Raw genomic sequence first — 19,073 nt, 5'->3', positions numbered from 1 at the left:
TCAACTGATACTATATGTATAAATAAACACCCAAAGTGAAAAGAGAGCTTTTCTTTACAGTATAATATCAACTAATAGAAGCAGAAGGGATGATGAACTTGGAGGGTCACCACTGGCATCACCTTGGTAATGACTAATTGGACATAAAGCAAAAATAAACATTTAAACTAGTGGGTGGACCTAAGAGAGGGTGTGAGCAGGATCTTTGCAATGATTTCAAATGATTGTTAATTGTAAAAGAAAAAAATTTAAAAATAGTAACCTCAAAGAGAAGCCCTCACAGATTTTTGATTAATTTAATTGAATTATCAAAATTAGCATTACCAGTAATGGGACAAACTGATATCAGCAATGGGGAAAAAACAGTCTCACTTTGTAATAGTGCTGCCAAAGATGCAGAGGCTGAAATTATTCATGGGAAAACATCAGCTAAACTCAGACTGGGGAACATTCTGCAGATAGCTGACATGTAAGCTTCAAAAATGATAGAGCAAAATGAAAATCAAGCAGAGACTGAGACGATTCCAGGCTTAAGGAAATAGGACACTTGATAACTCAGAACGCATGACCCTAGTTTAGATCCATTTGCTATTTAGGTCATTACTGAAACAACTGGCAAAATTCGAATGGGGCCTTTGGAGTGTACAGTAGGAGTGTATCAATGTTTCATTCCTGACTGTGATGGTTGTGCTGTCTGGGTAGAGAAAATGTCACCGTTTGTGGGAGAATTCAGATGTGGTGGTTCATCATGTCTGTAGCTTGCTCTCGGGTAGTTGAGAAAAAAAAAATTCTTTGTACTATTCTTGAAACTTTTCTATAAGTTTGCATTTATTTCAAAATTTAAAAAAATACACTAGAAATTAGAAAATCCTGGATAACATTTAGATGCCGTTTGTTATTTAAAAAGTCAATGCATGTGTATGTGTGTACGTACTGCTACTTTAAGATAACATTTCCAGCTTACATTTGCCAAATGTTTTCTGTCTTTCATCCTTCAAAGTTTGATGGCAGCTTTAAATTTGATGTGTGAAGTTCAAAAGATTTCGAGATGACAAAAATGTGTTCCATTCAGACCATTTGTACTCAAATAGGGTGAGGAGTGTCAGAGCTGAAACATAAAAGTAGTTGCCTCCCTCTAGTCCTTAATTTCATCACATGCAAAGAAAAACACTATGGAAATTATTTTCCAGTGATAAGTCTATCTTGCATTTTTGTTGCTATTATGAAGACTCAACTAGTTCTCGTCTCTTTAATCCTAACTAACAAGGCTTCATCTCCAGCTGCACTGTGAGTAAGCATGACCCAATAGCTAGGAAAAACCCCAACCTTATTTAAAGAGATTTGAGAACTAAAAATTGCTGCTAACTCTGAGTCCTAATTCCAATAAACAGGCTTTTGCTGGTTTCTTAAACACAGTTCTTCCTAGGATTCCTAATTTTATTTTTTTTTTATTTTTTTTTTTTAAAGATTTTATTTATTTATTTGTCAGAGAGAGTGAGCACAGGCAGACAGAGAGGCAGGCAGAGGCAGAGGGAGAAGCAGGCTCCCTGCCGAGCAAGGAGCCCGATGTGGGACTCGATCCCAGGACGCTGGGATCATGACCTGAGCCGAAGGCAGCCGCTCAACCAACTGAGCCACCCAGGCGTCCCTAGGATTCCTAATTTTAATTGAGTATTTCATTCTGTATACCCAACTCTTTTTAGCTACTTGACTCTAGAAAAGAACTTCTAGGATTGGGGCTATGATTGGTTTTCTTTATTTTTCAATTTCCCTGCACTCTAGGAACTAGTAAAGTCTAGAATCATACTTCTGATGATTGGGACTTTATAAACTGCTAGCATCTTTCCTAAATGCCAACTGCTTCCCTAAATGTCTGAACATAAACTGCTTCTGGATTCTATGTCCTCACAGCCTGTATAGCTTTCTGAATGCTCCTTTTTTCTACATGACATCTCCCTATTGCCAAACGTTTTTCTGAACCAATATTATTGATTGATTATATGATTGATATCATATGCTCTAGACCAAGCATCTTATTCAAAATATTTATCAAAATATTTATGAACTGATCCAGCATATATGCTGACCAATCAGAATGCACTGGCAGCAAGTCATTGGACTGCCCACATCCACAGATACAAACTCATATCATCGGAACTGCCCCAGATACTATGTTCTTCTAGCCATATTGTAACTTTCTCAGGAGCTCCATTTCAGTCTGTCCTGCAGGGAACATCACTTTACACAAGAGTTCTACATAGTAAGGGGTGCCTAGGTGGCTCAGTCGGTGAAGCTTCTGACTTTGACTGAGGTCATGATCTCAGGGTCCTGGAATTGAGCCCTGTGCCTGGCTCCATCCATGCTCAGCAAGGAGTCTGCTTCTCCCTTTCCCTCTCTTCCTGATCCCCTCCCCCTTCATGCATGTGCTCTCTTTAAAATAAATAAAATACTTTTTATTAAAAAAAAAAAAGAGTTCTGCACAAGACATTTATACAAGTTCTAATCCTAAGACTCAGTTAGGTCCACTATGTCCTGCCTCATCTGATATTATATGTCTTACCATATCCTGGATAGTGACAATAACACCAACTACCAAAAAAAAAAAAAAAAAAAGAAGCTCATTACAATAATGAGTTTTCTCATAGAAAACTTAAGAATTAATGTCAAATTTATTGAAAATAAAAAGGACAGAAGAACTAGTTAAATAAAATCACAAGGAAACAACCCACAAATCTAGAATGTAGGACATTCAGGACAATAAACTTGATCCTATAGATCTCAGTGTTAAGAGAAGAAAAAGAGGATTGTACTAGATTAGCAGGGAGGCAATTTGTAGGGCTAGCTGGGATCTTGGTTTGGATAAACCCACTGTAAGAAATTTGGATGACTGGCAAAACTTTTTATATATTAAATAAAGTAAAGTTTACTATCATGAAAAAGTGGAGATATTTAATTAGATAAATACTCCTTTTGGTAAAAAAAACAAACAAGAAACAAAACCTCTAAATGTGTATATTAAAAATCTAGAAGGATTTATATTAAGCATTGATAGTGACAATTACTGGGTATTAGGAATGTGTTCTGGACCAAACCATTTGTCTTCAAAATCATATGTTGAAGCCTTAACCCTCAGTGTAGCTGTATTTGGAAATAGGGCATTTAAGGAGAAAGGGTTAAATGAGGTCTTAAGAGTGGGAATTTGATCTGATAGGACTGGCGTCTTTATAAAAAAGAGAAAGAAGCACCACAGGTTTCTTACTCTCTTTATGTATGCTCAGAGATAAGTCCACATGAGGACACAGAGAAGGCAACCGTCTACAAGCCAAGAAGAGAGCTCTTATCAGAAAGCGAATTTTGTTGGCACCATGAGCCTAGAGCTTCCAGTCTCCAGAACTGTGAGAAAAATAAATGTCTATTGTTGAAGCCACCAGTGCTGTGGTATCTTGTTATGGAAGCTCAACGTGGCTCATATAGAATGTGTTAACTTCCGTCCCTGTTTTTGTTCATCTCTCTCTTTTTTTTAATCTCTCTTTTTTAACTCTTAGCAAACATTAACTGTTTTTGTAATAATAGAAATTAAAGAGAAAAATAAAATCTCCAAATCTGTGTTAGTATATCAAATTTTTGTTCTTAAAAAAAGTGAGACTAGCATAAAAATACTGAATGAAAACTGTTTGCTTGGTCCTTTTCACCACATCCTTCCTTAGTTTAGTAGCTATCCCTCAGTCTACACAGACACAGACACAGACTCACACACACACCCAAGTGTGTATGATGCATTCTTATGAACTTACATGCATTTTAGGAAAAATATTTAAAGTTTAATATTATTTTGAATTAGTAAAATTATGTAAGTAGGAAGATGTTTGAAAAAATATGAACCCCAGAAAAAAATGACTTTCATCTTCTTTGTATCCCTTATAAGAGTGAAAGTTATTTAACAGATTTTCCACATCTTTCTACCAAACCATTCTACAAATCACAAACTATCAAATTCATCAGCAGACTAATCACCTACAACACTAACTGGACTGCATATTTCCCACATTGCCATCCAAGTCTATTGCCATCCTTCACTTAGCTCTGTGCCCCAAGAAGCTGACCTCTGTAGAGACCATCTACCTGGCTCCTCTGTTCTTGGCTTTAGGTTGGGTTTAGCCAATAGAAGATATCAACAGTGATCAGTAGGTTGAGTAAGAGAAAGATTAGAGCCCTGTGTTCCATCACCCTCCCTGGCTGGTCACTTGCTGGCAGTGTCTGCATTCTTTGATTGAAAGCCAAGGCACCGGGCAGACTGACCTCTCCTAACTCTTAAGGACTTGCCAGTTTCTGTTAACTACTCTCCCTTCTTGTACCTTTACATTTATACATAGTAACAATTGCTAGACTGAGTGGTTCGCCTTTTCTTTTCTCCTTTCCTTTCCTTTTCTTTTCCTTTATTTCATTCTCTTTTCTTTCCATTCTTTTCTTTTAAGATTTATTTATTTTAGAGAGAGGAAAAAAAGAGGGGTTGGGCAGGGGAGAGGGAGAGAGAGAATCTCAGGCGGACTACCTATTGAGCACGGAGCTTGACAGGACTTGATGTCACAGCCCTGAGATCATGACCTGAGCCAAAATCAAGAGTGAGCCACTGAACTGACTGAACGACCCAGGTGCCCCTCACTGTCACTTTTCCAATTTCCTTTACCTAATCGACACTTTTGCACAGGCCCTTAGCCAAACTGCCTTGAACTGCACATTTTTAGTGTGGGTGTCATCGATTTCCTAATGGCAACCTGATTTATATGTTGACCAACTTAGGTGTATTTAGTGAGTCATCCGTATGTGTTGCCAGGAAATGAATAGATGGTGAGGAGAATTTCTTTTATAGTAATAGGACAGGCTAGGATATTCAGACCAACTTTCCCACTGAAAGTAATTTACAATGCTGAATAAAGTACAAAATGAATCTTGTTAACAGCATCTAAGAACTAGAAGGTAAGGAATTACTAGGTCAAAATTTAAGTTGTGATAGGAACCCAGATAAGTAACCCAATAAAGCTGCTTTCAACTTGAGGGAATTTACTGAACCTAGAGCATCTTTTAATGGCCTTATGAGATGCAAAGTTTAGAAGAAAAAGCCCTGGGCCTGCCCAAGTTGGAGAGAAGGTAGTTCCAAAAAGAGGTTCTTCCTCATAAAGTAGAATCCTAAATGACTGCACTCCCCACACCTACCCACGAGATAGCGAAGAAAGTTATCTGTCATGGAACAAAGCAGGAAAAAGGATATTTAAAAAGCTATAATTCTAGGGTAGCTCTAAAAGAATATAAAAAGTATTTATAACTTCTAAAATTGTAAAGGAAAAAAATATATAATGACAAAATAATCTAAATCTAATGAGAGAAATAAAACAAAAGTCAAACATAATATGTGGTACAAGGAAGAAACCAAAATTCAATAAAAATATGGAAGCATAAATAAACTAATAATCACTTTAAATGTAATAAACTGGAAGTTTCGACTAAAAGATAATCAGATTATATTTACAATACAAAGTAGTTGTAGGGTGCCTGGTTGGCTCATCTGGTAAAGCATGTGACTCTTGATCTCAGGGTCATGAGTTAAGTAGAATTTACTTTAACAAAATACAAACTAGTTGCTAGTAAGAAGAGATGCTAAAAGAGAAATACATAGAAAGCTGGATAGTAAGAAAAAAAAAAGCTACTGAAGCTAAATTAATGTCAACCCAAATCAAATTTTAAAACACACATTAAAAATACAAAGAAGAAAAAGAAATTTAAAAAATATAAAGACGATCACTTCATCTGATAAGTGTTTCAACCAACCAGGAAGATGTATTGCATTTGAACTTACAAACACCTAAGAAATGACCTTAAAATGTATGAATCAAAAATCAGCAGAACTACAAGATAAAATAGAGAAATCTATACAAATAGAAGGCAACTTTAACATTAATAATAAGATACAGACCATTTGAATGACTTGAGTATGGTGCCTAGTGTGAGTGAGCATAGAACTGTATGCCTGGCAAAAGAGTACACACTCTTTCTAAATACTCATAGAACACTGGGAAATAAAGGAAACCTCAGAGAACCACAACACATTCTAATGAAAACTGAAGGAGTGCCTGGGTGGCTCAGTCGGTTGACGTCTGCCTTCTCAGGTCATCACCTCAAGACCCTGGGATCGAGCCTTGTGTCAGGCTCGCTGCTCAACAGGGTGTCTGCTTCTCCCTCTCCCTCTGCTCTCTCTCTCTCTCTAATAAATAAATAAAAATTTAAAAAAAAAAAAGAAAAGAAAATTAAAGTTGCTTATACTCTAGTTCAGAAGAATATTATATTCTTCCAAGCAGCATACAAGTGCCTAAAGCAAGGCTGAGAAAGTCAGGAGGTGCTACCTCCAACATGGGGAGCATGGCATTTGCATGGAGCTTTAGAGGACAGAGGTTTTTCAACTTAGAGACACAAACTTAAGACATGTTTGGATAATACTAAATATAATGATAGGGAGAAATACTGGATACATGAAGGAAATAGCAGGATGTACAACCAGAAATGCACTCCTCAATTAGCCTGCGGCATAAAGAGGACCATCAAACTATAAGGATAGGGTATGCTCTAATGGAGTTTATCACATACATCAGCTACGAAGTTTAGTTGAAGATTTTGTAATTTGAAAGAAGCGACAGGTACTTGAGAACTGATATGACAAGAATACAGGAAACAATAAAAACTGCTGAGAAACACTGGAAATCAGAAAACACTTGTTAAACTAATTCTGCTGAAGAGTGTACATCTCAGGTTGTCTTTAGGTCTTTTAACAAACAAACATAACTCTAGACTGAATCTAAGTTGAATCATTTCTGAAAATCAAAACTGTCAAGACAGAAAGCTGGAAACATGAGAAGTTCTGGGTGAATGACAGATCTGTGTCACCCTTGGTAAACCCAACCTGCACTCCCCAGGAAACAGAGAATTGACTGTACTTTCTGCGGACTTTGGACAATAGGTTTCCCACCTATGTTCACTCTGTTTAAGACCCTTGATGAGTAGTCCTTCAAAGTCATTTCTGAAGCTTTTTTTCCTTTTGTCCAAGGACTTCAGACTGGGAGCTCATGAAGGCTGATCTTTAGTTCTATGGATTACTCTGTTATCAGCTTCCAGCTCAGACTCCTAGGTTCACTGTGCAACTCGCTGCTTGAAGAGCCATAAAATTGAGGTGTCACCATTGCACAGTTTAGTGACTCCTAACATTTGTCATGACACTGATTGCAAAAGTATTCTAACTCACTGAATTTTTGGAATAAAAAGTGGCCACTGTATCTATATGCATACTACACAGAAGTTGTCTAGACAAATTAAAATTTTCACATGTTCTTCTAAATACCTTCCTCCACATTCATGGCTAGAAGTTATTAAAACCTACCCTATTAAAATCGCAAGTTTGCAATTTTCTTATACTTTCTTTTTAGGCCTTCTGAGGAATTATTTTTCCTAGAGCACAAAAAAGGCCATATCATATCATTTCCACACCACTCTGTTATTTGCTTGATGTATCTACTGAGACACTTTTTAACCAGAAAAACAAAATGTACTCCTGGGTCTTCTCACATGTAGCAATGTTAGGGCTACTCTGAACAGGTTGATTAGTTTTGTATGTAACAAAAAATAATGCTGAATTCAACTGTACTAATAATATTACTTGTTAATGAATATTTCTTGAAAAGCTAAAATTTGCTATTTGCCAATAGATTTTAGTTTAACCTCAATTTTTGGATAATATGTTTAATACATCTTTTTAAATCTCTACTCAAGAAATGATAATGAGTACTTTTAAGTAACTTAATAAATTAGAAATATAAATCTTCAAAATATGTATGAAATAACAGACCTCACTATATTATTCTAATTAAAGTAAATTTCATCAAAGAATATATAAAATTCTGAACAGGGAAATTATACATATATACATATATATACATATATTTATTTATTTCTCCATTTGAAGAGATAATCCAAATTTACTTATGTAAAAACTTGTCATCACTGATGACATTTTTATGTAACCCAGAAATAGCCATTTTTCTATTCATCAAAAATGATTCATCAAACATATTAAGATGTTTCTTTTAACTCGATTCATTTAAAATTTTTGCCTTAAGTTAATGGGTTTTAAGCTTCCCCCTCACCTTCTTCCACTATATTCATCGTTTTTATCCACAAACTCAGACTGATAATTGAAAATTCAAATTCCCATGTTTTGGTTGATTCTCAAGGACAAAGACTGATAACATATTAGATCAATAGGTAAGGCCTACAAAAAGTAAGACAAGATCATGGAAAATAAAATACAGTCAATATGCAGTTATCTGATCAACCCATGTGTGTGTGTGTGTGTGTGTGTGTGTGTATTGCAAAACCTTTTTTCCTGCTTCTTTTTCTATCCCTCAAACAAGTCTTAGTTCCCTTAGGACTTTCCATATAAATACTCTGCTCTCCACTTCATTTTGTTGAACCTATTTCATGAATGTAGATATTAAATACTTTTGTTTAGTTTAAGTTTTATGATCTATTTTAGTTAGGAGCTTTTTTTTTTTTTTTTTTTTTTTTTTTTTTCAAGAAACTAAAAATCCAACATAGATTGACTGGAAAAAAAACAGGGGTGGGCAGGGGATGTGTTGACTCATATACATGGCCAGTTCAGTTGGTCTGGCTTCAGACAAAGCTTTAGGACTCAGATGATGTAGAGAAGATTTTCTATTCCCCCTCCCCCCATTATTCACTTGTACCTTCCTTGTATTGGTGCATTTTCAGGTAGGCTATACTCTCAAGGTCCCAAAGAACTTACCAAAAAGGCTAAAGGCTTTTTCTTTCAGCTATAGTGTTAAAGTGAGTCATTGCTCAAATAAATTCCAGAAATCAAGTCTTGGCACTGTTTGGCCGAGATCATCCTGTGATATGCCAATAGACTTGAGCTAATGAGGATCTATTTCTAGAGCCTGGGATGTGGCCAAACATATTCACACTACTGGGAAGTGTTGGCAACAGTTCAAAGGTGGGGGGGCAAATGGATGTTAAAATTCCACTATACTCTAGCCTGGATGATAAAGAATTTGGATTTGTTATATACAAAGGATTAAATGGGTATAATAAATACTTAGTTGATTTGTACACATATTTTTAATGTACTCCTGCCTAACTTCTCTGTGAAAATCTTCCTACACTGAGGCTCAAGAAAAAGAAAATTCCACAATAAGATATAACTATGTTTTAAATTATTTTTTATTCTATAAACTATAAGCACTGCTCTTATTGCTCCAAAATATAGCATTTCATTCTGTATCCTTTCCATGTCCCATCCTGATATATATCAGAATGAGCAAATAATGTATTTATGTGTTTATGAGAAAATTTAAAAGTTAATTAATTTATCTTGGCTATCATAAGTATTATTATCCAAAACATTATGGGTAGAGGCTTGTTACCTTACATTTAAGATTCATTTAAAAATTTAACAACTCAGACTGCTCCATCACTATTTGGGAAATCTAAATGTAATACCCTGTACTTAAAAAGATGATGAAAGGAGTGCCTGTTAAACATGAAACACCCACATCTACAAATTTTTCTAAAAACAATAATAGCTACTATACCCATGAGGAAAATCTGATATGGCATAATTCCTTACAAAAGCAGGCCTATCTTGTATTAAAAAAAAAAAAAAAAGATTGTATTTATTTATTTGACAGAAAGAGATTACAAGTAGGCAGAGAGGCCGGCAAAGAGAGAGGGGGAAGCAGGCTCCCCACCGAGCAGAGAGCCTGATGTGGGGCTCAATCCCAGGACCTTAAGATCATGACCTAAGCTGAAGGCAGAAGCTTAACCCACTGATCTACCCAGGTGCCCCTCTGGTTCCTTTTTTAAAATGGAGTTGTAAAACAGGTTTCAGCGCACATCTCATTTTTTCTTCTAAGCTTTATACATGTTGTAACTTACTGTAAAGATATAGCTATGGGGTGCCATTTTGCTTAGCTGTGACATTATTATACAGATATTTAACATACCGTGGAGGAAACTGATAAAGTTCTTTGGTTAGAAAGACAATGGCTAATATAACATTTTACAGTATGCAAAAGTACCGAGACATACATCATAACTTGATTCTCAGGTCAACCTGAGATTTGAGATTAGATAGCCTTCTGTAGATCTAGAAATAGCAGCTGTATGATGCTGTATGAGCAGTCATGGAGCCAGTACACGGACTATCAGCTTACTGAGGGCAGGACAGTGGCTGGACCACATTAGGGGCTCTGAATATTTATTGAAGTAATCAGTTAATTAAATCTGGTCTCTTAGAAGTCCAGAGCTTTCCTTACAACTAAAGTATTATTATAGCGTTCTTCACATATTTTAATAGAGTCCACGATCAATTTGTAAGGCTCAAAATAAAAGACAATAAAACAAAACAAAACAAAAAGCTCCTCAAAGACTGCTTCTTTCCAGCTTTGAGGACCGAGGCTTTTCAGTGTTTTCCAAATATTCTAGTGGCTCAATCAATAATCAGTTTAGGAGGCACTCAATTGATTGGACTTTGAAAAGTATGCACGCCTCTCTAACAGAGAGCAATCCTGTATGTATTCAGGTTTGGGGTTTCTTTTTAGGTGTCTTCAAAACATTTTTTTTTTTTTAATGCTTTTGTTGTCAAGAGAAAAGCAGAAGAGATAAAACCTGGGTCGTTGAGCCTCCAGGTCTGGATGCAGAAACAGAGTCCTCGGTTGAATTTTACAATGACTAGATCCAAATTGAACAGTATGTAAAGAGAGTCTCTTCGTCAGGACTCTAATGCTGCGGCTGGAGGCAGACGTAAGACGCAGCCTGTGGCTCGCACCCCACCAAGGCAGCTTAACTACTTCAGTTTTATCCGGTGTGTTCCAACAAGGCCAGACAAACCGCTCCGTGGTGCAAGAGGCATCTCTCAGGCGATGATGCGTAAAGACACAGGGATTTTTTAGTCAATCGCAGGAATTAGGCTTTAATGCTTTCTACTAAAAGACTTCATACCCCAGATAGCTGACTGCTATCCACTGAATCTTGGCAGCCACGCAGACTGCTGAAGCTGAAACGAGGAAGCTCTGTTAAGCAGATTTTCGTGAACGTACAAAATGCTTTATTTGTAAAGCTGCTTTTCTTTGTTACAGTTTAAAATGCTTTCTGCTTCTCCCCTTTTTTTTTAAATCTCTCAGTTTGATCAACTCTCAGTCTTTATCAAAATTACTTTCCAAAAATGTCCCTTAAAGAGCCACAGACGAGAAATAAATGCTCACCTCATCAAAAAATAAATGTGTTTCTTTTTTTTATTTTTAAGGAATAATGATAAACATTATCAATTTAAGAGATTAAAAATGATCACGGTCCTTACAAAAACTATACAATACACAGAAAGACATGAAATACTTTACCATTATTTGGAAGTTCTAGAGGGCTACAGACACCAGTTTTGGTTCTGCTGTTTGGAGAAGAGATCAGTTTCTCAACGAGAGATGCCGAGATGGGCTGAACTAGCAGAGACGTGAGGTTTGATCGGTTTTGTCTAAAGCTTCCATCTGGATCAAAAAGAGAAGGGAACAGAATCCTTAGCCAACAGAAACTAAAAACACTTCAAGAGACATTTTTTGTAATGAGTATTTAAAATATGAACCATATGCTTATCTGAGTTCATTTGTTTATTCCCTAGTTACACTCTACTTATTAAAGATGATCTGAGGTACTTCAGTCCAAATACTATTATGTATCCTAGAGAATGATGGCAGATTGTACACACACATCTCCCTCCATTCTCCTACTGGACTCCACTGGAATGACAACAAAGGAATAAAAGAGTGTAAATCCACAAGGGCTGACCAAGAGAAGGGACAATAGCAGTAAGATTCTAAAAGCCAGAAAGCAGATACCTAAGTGTCAACTGATGTAACAGACCCAAAGAGACCAAAACCTAAGAGAGCAGAGAGTAAGCTGAGAAGCAATGCAGTTTGTACCATAGAACCCAAAAGGCTTAGGAAATGGTCACAGCGCCTACCTATTAAAATATGGGTAAAGGTATAGCCAACCTTGGTGGCTAAGTTGGTCATGTGCCTGCCTTCGACTCAGGTCATGATCCCAGGGACCTGGGATCAAGTCCCACAATGGAGTGGGGGGGGGGGTTTGAGGGGAGGGAGGGAGGGAGTGCACCTGCTCAGCAGGGAGTCTGCTTCTCCCTGTATCTTTCCCTGCTGTTCGTGATATCTCTCTCTCTCACTCTCTAATAAATAAATAAAACCTTAAAAAAATATATATGGGTAAAGGAGGGGGGAAACAGGAGAATTTGATGAAATTCTGATTGTGAAGGTCTCCCTCCTCCTGAAGTGGTCATTCATGTCTTCAATCAAAGAGTGCCTATTCTTCCCCCCCACTCCCTCAGAAAAGTTCGAGGGAATGCTGAATAGGGAGGGAGACACCAGACACAGGGAAGGTGGGGGTATCTCATATTTAAAATGGGATGGTCTTATAATTGCAGAGACTCATCAAATGTTTTACTGTCTTGGTGCCCAGAATCCTTCCTTCTAGGTAGGGCAATAGGATGTTCACTTGTAGTAAATATGACCAGGTCAATGAAGACTATATAAAAATACTGAAAATCTGGAAGCTTACAAATAAAACACCTCACCAGAGACCTCCTGTGTTAAAGTCCATCAATCAATAAACCCCATCCTTATACAGAATTTAAAAATCAACTCAACTTTGCCATTCTCAAGTAGGCACCTGTAGCCAAGGACAATCCTAAAAGGGCACACATGCATCAGAGCTTATGAGGAGAAGAGTAAGGAGGTCAGGAGGCTCAGGGAGGGAGGTCTCCAGGAAGACAGGGAAAATGGAAAAACAGATGTGTGCTAATGTACTGAGAGAATATTTACAGTAGAGATCAGACAGTTAGCACCTGAGGAGCTTCTAAATACATAGAAAAATAAGAAATCTAACCAGTAGACAACCTTTAGCTTCAGAGGGAGCAAAAAGTTGTTCAAAAAAGAAATGTAAACATCATACAATGTGAATAATATTTACATAGTCGTAATAATATACGTAATGACTCACACACACACATACACACACACACACACACACACACACACAATGATACTCTTGGGGAAAAAAAAAAGGGACAAGTCAGGGGTGATGACCCATGGAGACTTGTGAAAGCAAACTAAATCTTTATCTTCCATAGTGGTAATAAATAAAATTGAAAAAAATGAATTCGACTCATAAACACGCTTTTTGAGATAGAGAGATAAATATAAAATGTAGGGAATGACTAAAAGTACTGAAATAAATTGAGCGTTTGCCTTTGGGAGAGAGAAGAAAGAGAAAATATAGGGAAGGAGGGGAGAAGATGAGATTTTTGTAAACTAACTTTGTAGAATTATTTGAATAGATTCATCTCTAACTTGGAGAAAGACAAAAGTTAAATAAAAATAAGGAGAGAAAACTATGTAACAGAAATAAAAGAAAAATCCATAAGTACTCAGAGTAAAAAGGATAGAGAAAATAAACCAAACTGTGCTTAAGAACTAAAATATACGTATTCAGCTGATATATTTATACTGACTCAGAGAGGAAATACACAATGGAATGACTCTCTCAAGCAGCCAAAACGTCTGTGAACACAGAGCTTTATTTTTCAGAACTTTTATTAGGGAAAATGATTGCTGAAGGTTTTCTCAGAATTTAATTTGATAGGACTGCAGGGGGTGCAGAGCTCAACCAGACTAGTATCCAGGCTCCAGGAGGCAGATTATAAATGAGAAAATATGTTACAGAAGTGTTTTCTTAATTTATCATCTGGAAAACCACAAGGCTAAAAAAAAAAAAAAAAAATGATGTTTAGCTTGAGCCTATGGCAGCCATAGCGGTCATAGCTTGAAGAAAGAATAATAAAGATTTAAGCTCAGGATCAGTTCTGTTATGGAAGCACAGTGCTGGTTGCATAATCCAGTAACCCCTTTTATATGGATATACGACAGTGCATTTTGACCACAGTGTAGTTCATTGCTTCCTAGCCATTTTCATGTCATAAGACCAAGAGTGGCCGTAAAATTTGCAGGGCCCAGAGCAAAATGACAATGTGGGGCTTCCTGTTCAAAAAGAAGAATTTTGAGACAGTAACAGCAGAGCATTAAACCAAGGGTGGTCCCTTCTGAGTGGGGGCCTGTGCAATGGTGGACATTGCATGCCCCCAAGCCAGGCCCTGCAGGGCTCACACAGCACAAGATGCTGTTCAGCTCACTGAGAAAAACTGAAGGGAATTTTCATACCTCAAGGAAGCTGTTGTCAGCCTCAGGTGACCAGCCCTGAGTCTCTGCTGCTCCAGGTTGCACCCGGAGCCATAGTGGTTAATATCTCACGGCATAGATGGTGTCCCTCAACACACCAGCTGCAAAGCTCCGATATACCCCTATTACTCTGAGAAGATTGATTTTCTACTACAGAATGGATTTTCTCTGTTGGCCATTACCTACAGGAGCTCTAGTGTATATGGGACAGTGAGACAGTATTTATGAGAAATGTGCAATCTGTTATTTTGATCTTTTCATGGACGTTACCAACACAAATGAAACTTCTTAAAATGCTGCATGATCTCACCCCTCCCCTGATCAAATGGCGGACTCTGGTTTGCCATTCAAGGCTCTTCACACTCTCAGACCTTGCAGTGTGAAGGTTATTTCCTATCGTTCGTCCCCGTACATTTTATGCTAACACATAAGCTGTTCTCCCACAGTCTGCGAAGTACTCCCTCCATGTTGTTGCAAAAACGATCCCTTCCCTTTACTAGCTATTTGCATGCATCACACTGTCTGAACTTCACAAGTCCTCTGAAACCCAACTCAAAAGCCACTTTCTACAAGAAGCTTTCTCTGTTGCCCTCTTCTCACTATGTGATATTTCTGCGCTTTTTTGTAGTGTTTGTCGTTTCTAATTAACATTATCATTACATTTCATACTTATCACTTTATCACCTTGTTTCTCCTCTTTAAACTCTAAATTCCTTGAAGACAAAAACCAAGTCTTCTCCATCACTGCATAACACACAATGCCAAGCACAAGGACAGGAACACAACAGGATCAGCAGTTCTTTGAAAAATAGTTTCAATGCCACTATCTCATTGGTCTTCTGAGTGCCTTGAAGATGGAACAAGGGTACGACTAAAGAATAAATTATAATTTTATTAATCCTGCACTTGCTATACATTTGTGCCTTTTCTCCAGCTCACTGCCCTCCCACAGCGGACATATTACATAGACTTTCAAAACCCATCTATCCCCATCAACTCACTGGTTAACCTTGCTGTAACATTATCTTTTGTGTGAAAAAAAAAAAAAGACTATCTCTATAAATAAAATAATCTGAGATGTATTTATCTGTTAATGAAACAATCAATAATTGCATTTTTTCTATAATTCTCTATCAGGCATATGAAACAATATATTTAAGAGTTAAATATGAGTGAACCCTAAACCCTAGTTGAACGTATTTAAATCTTTGCCTTTTTTTTCTGAATGACTAATAGACTTGCATTAGTTTTGAAATATCTGAAGTGGTTCATTAATTTTTCACCTTCAGCTTAATGGAAGTTTGACAAACAGTTCACTTTTGAGAGCAGATAGTAAAAGCAGGACTTTACAGTATACTAAGATTAAATTATGGGTAAATGTTATTTTTTAACTCATTTATTGAAGAAGAGCTGAGAATTTCATTTTCTTGCATTATTAAGAGGCTTCGAATAAAAGCAAATACATACACCATTTTTATTCATTTATATTTTAAAACACATTTATGAACTATAAGGTATGTGCTGAAAATCAGGCAGATTGTGTACCTGATGGAAAGGACACCATACAGAAAAGATGTTGACATTACCTCTTAGCTCTGCAGCTTTTATTTTTATATTTTTAAAGATTTTATTGTTTTGAGAGAGGGGGGGAAGAGAGAGAGAGATCATGGGGAGGGGGGCAGAGGGAGAGGGAAAAACAGACTCAGTGTTGAACAGGGAGCAAGACGTGGGACTCAATCCCAGGACCCAAGAATCATGACCTGAACCGAAGGGAGACACTTAACCAACTGAGTCACCCAGGCACCACAGCACTCCAACTTTTAAATTATAATATAGATATCATGCCCTGTTCATTGTTTATGCCTACTGAAGACTGACAATAACTTTTTGTTTTTGTTTTTGTGTTTTTTTTTTTTTAGTAGACAGTTCTCTCTTTACTTTATGTACTCGTTGCAATCCAAATAAAGATCCAGATCAATCCATGCCACCAATAATCCAATTTCCAGACACAAGACTGAATGTATGTAGTGGAAAGAGGAAACAGGACACAGAGGCCCAAGTTTGACTTCATCACTGACTCACTCTGAAATGTAATGTATAAACAATTTCACTCTACAGGATTGTCATCCCATCTACTATACTCGAATAACCAAGGTGACACTGAATGGCCTTCATTACTTGGACATCATGAAATAAAAAGGGTATTACCTTAGAGGCTGACAGCCTGAACCACAGTGGATGAAACTTAGAAGAAATGAGGTTAAAAAATAAGTGAGAAGTTTTCTAATCGCACATATTTAGTAGGCCTTTCATTACGCTTTTTCAAATTGTTGATGCTCCCTTCAATCATACCTGGTTAGGTGTCTAAAGAAAGCATGAACACTCTATTACCTGCCAGCTGCTCTTTTTGTATGGCAAAATGGAATTCTTTTAAACTCAGCTGAAGAAGTGCGTACACCCAAGCATCGATTACCCAAAGAATATCAAAAAAGGTAAGTCTTCAGAAACCAGAAATCTTAGACACTGGGATCCTCAGATTAATGCACCAAGAAGTGAAATAAGGTAAAAAATAATAATAATGCTGGCAAATAAAGCAAGAGGAGCCTTGTATGGATCAGTGATGATAACGTGCTGTCATTGGAAAGGATAGTAGTTTCCAAGCTGAGGAGTGGAACTCAACCCCCAGCACAGTGTGTGTAAACATAAGATCCTGCTGCATGAGGGAAGCATAGATCCTACAGACTCTTTCTATTCAGCATGTGTAGTCCTTGGACAAGCAGCACAGGCACAGTCCAGGAGCTCCTTAGCAATGCAGAATCTGAAACTCCACCCCAGACCTTCTGAATCTAGATCTGTAGTTTAACAAGATCCCCAGGTGATTCCTATGCACATTGGATAAGCACCGGCCTAAATCATTATATATTTCTCCACAGCACAATTTACATTATTTTCACAGCAAAGAAGATAATAAAAATCAGGATGAAGAAGAAAAAAATAAATAAATAATAGCTTGTGTTTGCTCACCTTCCCCAAAATTAGAGGACAACAGCCTTTAACTGTCTCCATAAACCCCAGATCAACAGTTTTTCTCAGAGGCTCTTTCAAAATGGGAAACAAGGCCTGCTCTCGCATGCTATCACTAAATAACAAGTTTAAATTGGACTCGGAATACTTCTCTTTGTTTTGTCCTTTCCCCAAAGATAAATTTGGCGATTCGAGATCAGAATTACATTAAACACTTTATTTCAGCCATGAGTAAATATTACAATAGCCAACTGATTTAACTTCTTTTTCTGTCCCCTTGATTTTCAAGTATTATAACTCATTATAGTAGAAAACTGACAAACGTAAAATGTAAATACTTCCCACTTGCCAGCGAACCAAGCAATCAGAGAGCTTATAAAGCAGAGATTTTTATAAAAAGACATTTTGTGCCACACTTTTGTAAAAAGACCCAGATGGCAAAGGAACAAGTTGCTATCAGTGATGTTATCCCAGAATACCTGATTTGACTTTCTCCAGAGAACTGCCACTTTGACAGAAATCAGACCATTAAATAACTGGCACAAATGTTCTTTCATTTTTATTTTAGCTCACCAAATTTACAGTTATTTTCCAGAAATGACCAGTGTGCTAAATTGGCTAGTCATTTTGTTGTCCTTGTAGATACAACTGGTCTTTTATAACTTCAGCATTTCATAACCTGCTGGTTATGAATAGCACCATCTCCCCTCAAGGTAGTCAAATTCAGTACTGTGTTGTTCAAGTTATTATTAAAAAGGAAATCGTTAACACTTAAAAATGTGTTGTGCTATGTAGATTTCTTGGAGCTCATCTGAGTTCTCTGTGTCTCTATGTGTGTATACATACGTTCATACATACACACACAGCCGCATATACTCATATGTATATATTTTTACAGTATAAGATGCTTTCACTGATAATTTTCATAACTAGAATGAATTATTATTTCTTTAATTAACAACTCATTTCCTGCCTACCCTCAAACTAATATAAATTGTAGGTCTAAAAGCTGGTCAATGTTGGGGCGCCTGGACGGCTCAGTATGTTAAGGGCCTGACTCTTGATTTTGGCTCAGGTCATGATCTCAGCGTTGTAAGATCAAGCCCCGCCTCAGGCTCCCTATTGGGCATGGAGCTTGCTTAAGATTCTGTCTCTCTCCTCCTCCCTCTCATCTTCCCCAACTCCCTCGCTTAAAAAAAAAAAAAAACTGGCCAACGCCAGTTTACCCAACTCCTATATGTCACTTACTCTGGGAAATTAATATGCCCTTGCTTAGACATTTGGTAAACACTGCTTTTTTCTAATTTCCTTTTTATCTTTTGTTCACTGACCAGAGTATAAGCCTCTTGGAGACTGATTCACTGGTATTCCCATGGCTTAGCCCACAGCACAGTAAAAAGCAGCATCATTTGGATGAATGATCAGACCAATGTTCAAGTGAATAATTTTGTTCTGTTTAATCATAAATCTAAAACTCATGACTCATGATATAAAACTTGCAATCACAAAATCCTAAAACTGAAGACACAGATGGTCTCATCTCCTCATTTCATTGGTCCTCTCTTAAGCTAAGCATATTGCCATATTCCATAGTAATTATCACAATATTTTAATGCTTAACTCATGTGTTGTAAAAAGTCATAAAGGGAATAGAAAGTAATACACTCATTTATAAACCAAAGTGTC

General features: G+C 37.0%; 1 protein-coding gene across 3 annotated transcripts in view; it reads right to left on the bottom strand.

Moving 5' to 3' along the window:
• NAALADL2 (N-acetylated alpha-linked acidic dipeptidase like 2) overlaps positions 1 to 19,073 on the bottom strand; it is a 1,359,315-nt gene that overhangs the window by 332,983 nt on the left and 1,007,259 nt on the right. For all 3 annotated transcript variants that reach the window (XM_080802354.1, XM_080802355.1, XM_080802353.1), the window contains one exon: positions 11,460 to 11,603. In XM_080802354.1, the coding sequence (XP_080658480.1) occupies positions 11,460 to 11,603 (144 nt within the window). The remainder of the gene's footprint in view (positions 1 to 11,459; positions 11,604 to 19,073) is intronic.

The sequence above is a fragment of the Martes martes genome, assembly GCF_963455335.1.
Source record: "Martes martes genome assembly, chromosome: 1".
NCBI lineage: Eukaryota > Metazoa > Chordata > Mammalia > Carnivora > Mustelidae > Martes > Martes martes.
This window is presented reverse-complemented; position numbering and strand designations above follow the sequence as displayed.